Here is a 2167-nt window from a genome sequence, read left to right as displayed (position 1 = left end):
CAGCCCCGGAGCCAGGCACCCCGCATACCCCCGCCCTGGCTCTCAGGCCCACCCCAAGCCCAATTCTCCACATCCAACCTCCCCCAAGCCCCGGGCACCGCTGACGGCCGCCTTCAGACCCCACCGAGGCCCAGCTCGGGCCCACCGGGCCGTACCCCAGCCTGGGCCTAAAAGCCGGGCCCTCGACGCCCCGAGGAGCCCACCGGATCGCCCCAGGAGCAGGCACCACCCAGCCCCCTTGTCGCTCCCGGTACTCGCTGACCCGTACCGGAGCTGCGGCTCATGCGCTTCTCCCAGCCCGCAGGCAGCTTCTCCTCCTCCGCCATCTTCCCTCGGCTACGCCTCCCGCACCCGGCCCGGCCTCATTGGCGCGGGGAGAGGCGGGGCGAACCCACCCTTTTCCCCCCCGTTCCCATTGGTCCGAAGGAAGGCAGCGCCTAATCTCTCCGCACTGCCATTGGTGGAAAAAAAACCCAAAACCCGCCCTTCTAGCTTTCATTGGCTGCGGGCGGGAGGCCGCATTGAAGGCGGAAGCGCTCCCGGCCACGTGACGCGGGAGCCTGACGGCGGCCCCAGGCGGACAACAGCAGCAGGAACGCGTACAGCAACCCACGGTCCGGTGCCGGTCCCCGCCGCCCGCCCCCCCCCGCCGTAGCCACACAACCAAAAACTCGGAGAAACACATTTATTATAAACCACTTAAACACTCCAGGGCAGCTACAGCACGTTTAAAGTCTCAAAACAGGGCTCCAGCTCAGCCATACCGGGGCAGAGATGGGGGGCGAGGGGGGGGGAATCCCACGGAAAACACCGGGAGGAAGCGGGAAGGAACGGGAGCCGTTACTGGTAGTAGAGCTCCAGGTTCATGCCATCGTGGATCTCATCTGGAGAATGGAGTTAAGGAAGAAAAAAGGAGAGGGGGAGCATCCAGCCTCAAGTTTCCCACCCCAAATAAAACACCCGCCCAGAGAAGGATACAGTCGCCCAGCGTGACGTGATCCTTAAAGATGGTGTACCTGCGGGGACGGAAAACACAGATATCAGGCGGCCGGTACCGTCTCCACCGGCCCGGGATCGGGGGGGGACGACTGACGGTCCCTCCGGGGCCATCGGTCCCGCCCCCCCAGCCATCCCGGTTCAGGGCCTTCTTCTACCCCCCCTCCGGTTCTACTCACCATTTCTTGAGCACAATTTTGTCCCAGCGAGTCCCGGTCTGTGCCGCGATCAGCTTCTTCAGGTCGCGGATGGAATCCTCGGTGCTGGCGGAACCGTTAAGGAAAAAGCAGAGGGAAACCGGGAGAAGCGCCCCCCCCGTCTCCAACCCTCCCCCCCCCCCTTCATCCCGGTTCCCGGGGATACTTGCATTTTACTCGTACTTTCTTGCCCAGACGGTCGTTGCAGACGACTTCGATCATGGCTGCCTGAGGGATGAGAGGGGGTTAACGGGGGAGACGCACAAAACAGACCGGGGGTTAACGGGGAGGAGCGGAGAGGTACCGGGAAGGGGAAAGAAGCACCGGGAAAGAGTTGTCGGTAAAGAAAAGGGTTAAACAGGGAGGTTCTAACCCCACCGGAGTCCCCCAACCCCCCCCCAGTACCCACCGAGCTCTGCGTCACTCCGCCACAGTCCTTACCGCGCCGGATCCGGAAGCTTAAAGCCGGAAGCGGAAGTGACGCCCGCAACACCCGCCTTAAGTGTCGGGAACGGTCAAGATGGCGGCGGTGGCTAATCCGGAATTGCCGGTGTTACCCGATTCGGTGTTACTGCAGGTTCTGGCGTTGCTGCCGTTACGGGAGAGGCTGCGGGCGGCCAGGTGGGGACCCCCCCCCAACACCGCCCTCAACCGGAGCGGTACCGGCACCCGCCCGGTTCCGATCGTTTTCCGCCTCTCCTCAGGGTCTGCCGGCGGTGGCAGAGGCTGGCGCTGGACCGGACGGTCTGGAGACATGTGGATTTGAGTCCGCACCGGGTACGGACCGCCTGGCCGCCTTCCCGCACCGGGCGGGGGTGGGGGGGAATCACTCCACTGCGGGCAGGGGGGGCTTAGGAATCGCCCCACTGCGGGCAGGAGACTGAAATGGAGGGAAAGTGGTCATCCCACTGCAGGCAGGGGACTGAGGTTATGGGGGGGGGAGGAGGAATCGCCCTACTTTGGGCAGGGGGCTG

The 2167-nt window shown here is 64.3% G+C and overlaps 3 protein-coding genes across 4 annotated transcripts in view; 1 reads left to right on the top strand and 2 right to left on the bottom strand.

The window, feature by feature from the left end:
- PIN1 (peptidylprolyl cis/trans isomerase, NIMA-interacting 1) overlaps positions 1-349 on the bottom strand; it is a 13164-nt gene extending 12815 nt beyond the window's left edge. The window contains exon 1 of the mRNA XM_010568845.1: positions 269-349. Coding sequence (XP_010567147.1) covers positions 269-326 — 58 coding nt within the window. The 5' untranslated portion in view covers positions 327-349. The remainder of the gene's footprint in view (positions 1-268) is intronic.
- Positions 350-680: 331 nt separating this feature from the next.
- On the bottom strand, positions 681-1685 carry UBL5 (ubiquitin-like 5). Its single transcript, XM_010568842.1, has 5 exons — positions 1603-1685; positions 1360-1421; positions 1176-1259; positions 979-1016; positions 681-884 (listed from the first exon to the last, which is right to left on the bottom strand). Exons 2-5 carry the CDS (start codon positions 1413-1415, stop codon positions 841-843), a joined length of 222 nt encoding a protein of 73 aa, XP_010567144.1. The 5' UTR covers positions 1416-1421; positions 1603-1685; the 3' UTR covers positions 681-840.
- The window catches only part of FBXL12 (F-box and leucine-rich repeat protein 12), a 1536-nt gene continuing 981 nt past the window's right edge, over positions 1613-2167 (top strand). For both annotated transcript variants that reach the window (XM_010568843.1, XM_010568844.1), the window contains exons 1-2: positions 1613-1814; positions 1898-1970. In XM_010568843.1, the coding sequence (XP_010567145.1) occupies positions 1714-1814; positions 1898-1970 (174 nt within the window). In that variant the 5' untranslated portion in view covers positions 1613-1713. The remainder of the gene's footprint in view (positions 1815-1897; positions 1971-2167) is intronic.

The sequence above is a fragment of the Haliaeetus leucocephalus genome, unplaced genomic scaffold (genome assembly GCF_000737465.1).
Source record: "Haliaeetus leucocephalus isolate CR32 unplaced genomic scaffold, Haliaeetus_leucocephalus-4.0 Scaffold260, whole genome shotgun sequence".
Taxonomy (NCBI): Eukaryota; Metazoa; Chordata; class Aves; order Accipitriformes; family Accipitridae; genus Haliaeetus; species Haliaeetus leucocephalus.
Note: the sequence above shows the minus strand (reverse complement) of the source record. Positions and strands in the feature narration are given on the sequence as shown.

What these genes read in the sequence shown, in the direction of transcription:
- UBL5 (XM_010568842.1), bottom strand. Translation starts at nt 1,415, where the DNA reads ATGATCGAAGTCGTCTGCAACGACCGTCTGGGCAAGAAAGTACGAGTA. An exon ending in AAAGTACGAGTAAAATGCAA is followed by an intron (nt 1,260 to 1,359) that starts GTATCCCCGGGA and finishes CGGTTCCGCCAG; the next exon opens with CACCGAGGATTCCATCCGCG. An exon ending in TCACGTCACGCTGGGCGACT is followed by an intron (nt 885 to 978) that starts GTATCCTTCTCT and finishes TCCATTCTCCAG; the next exon opens with ATGAGATCCACGATGGCATG.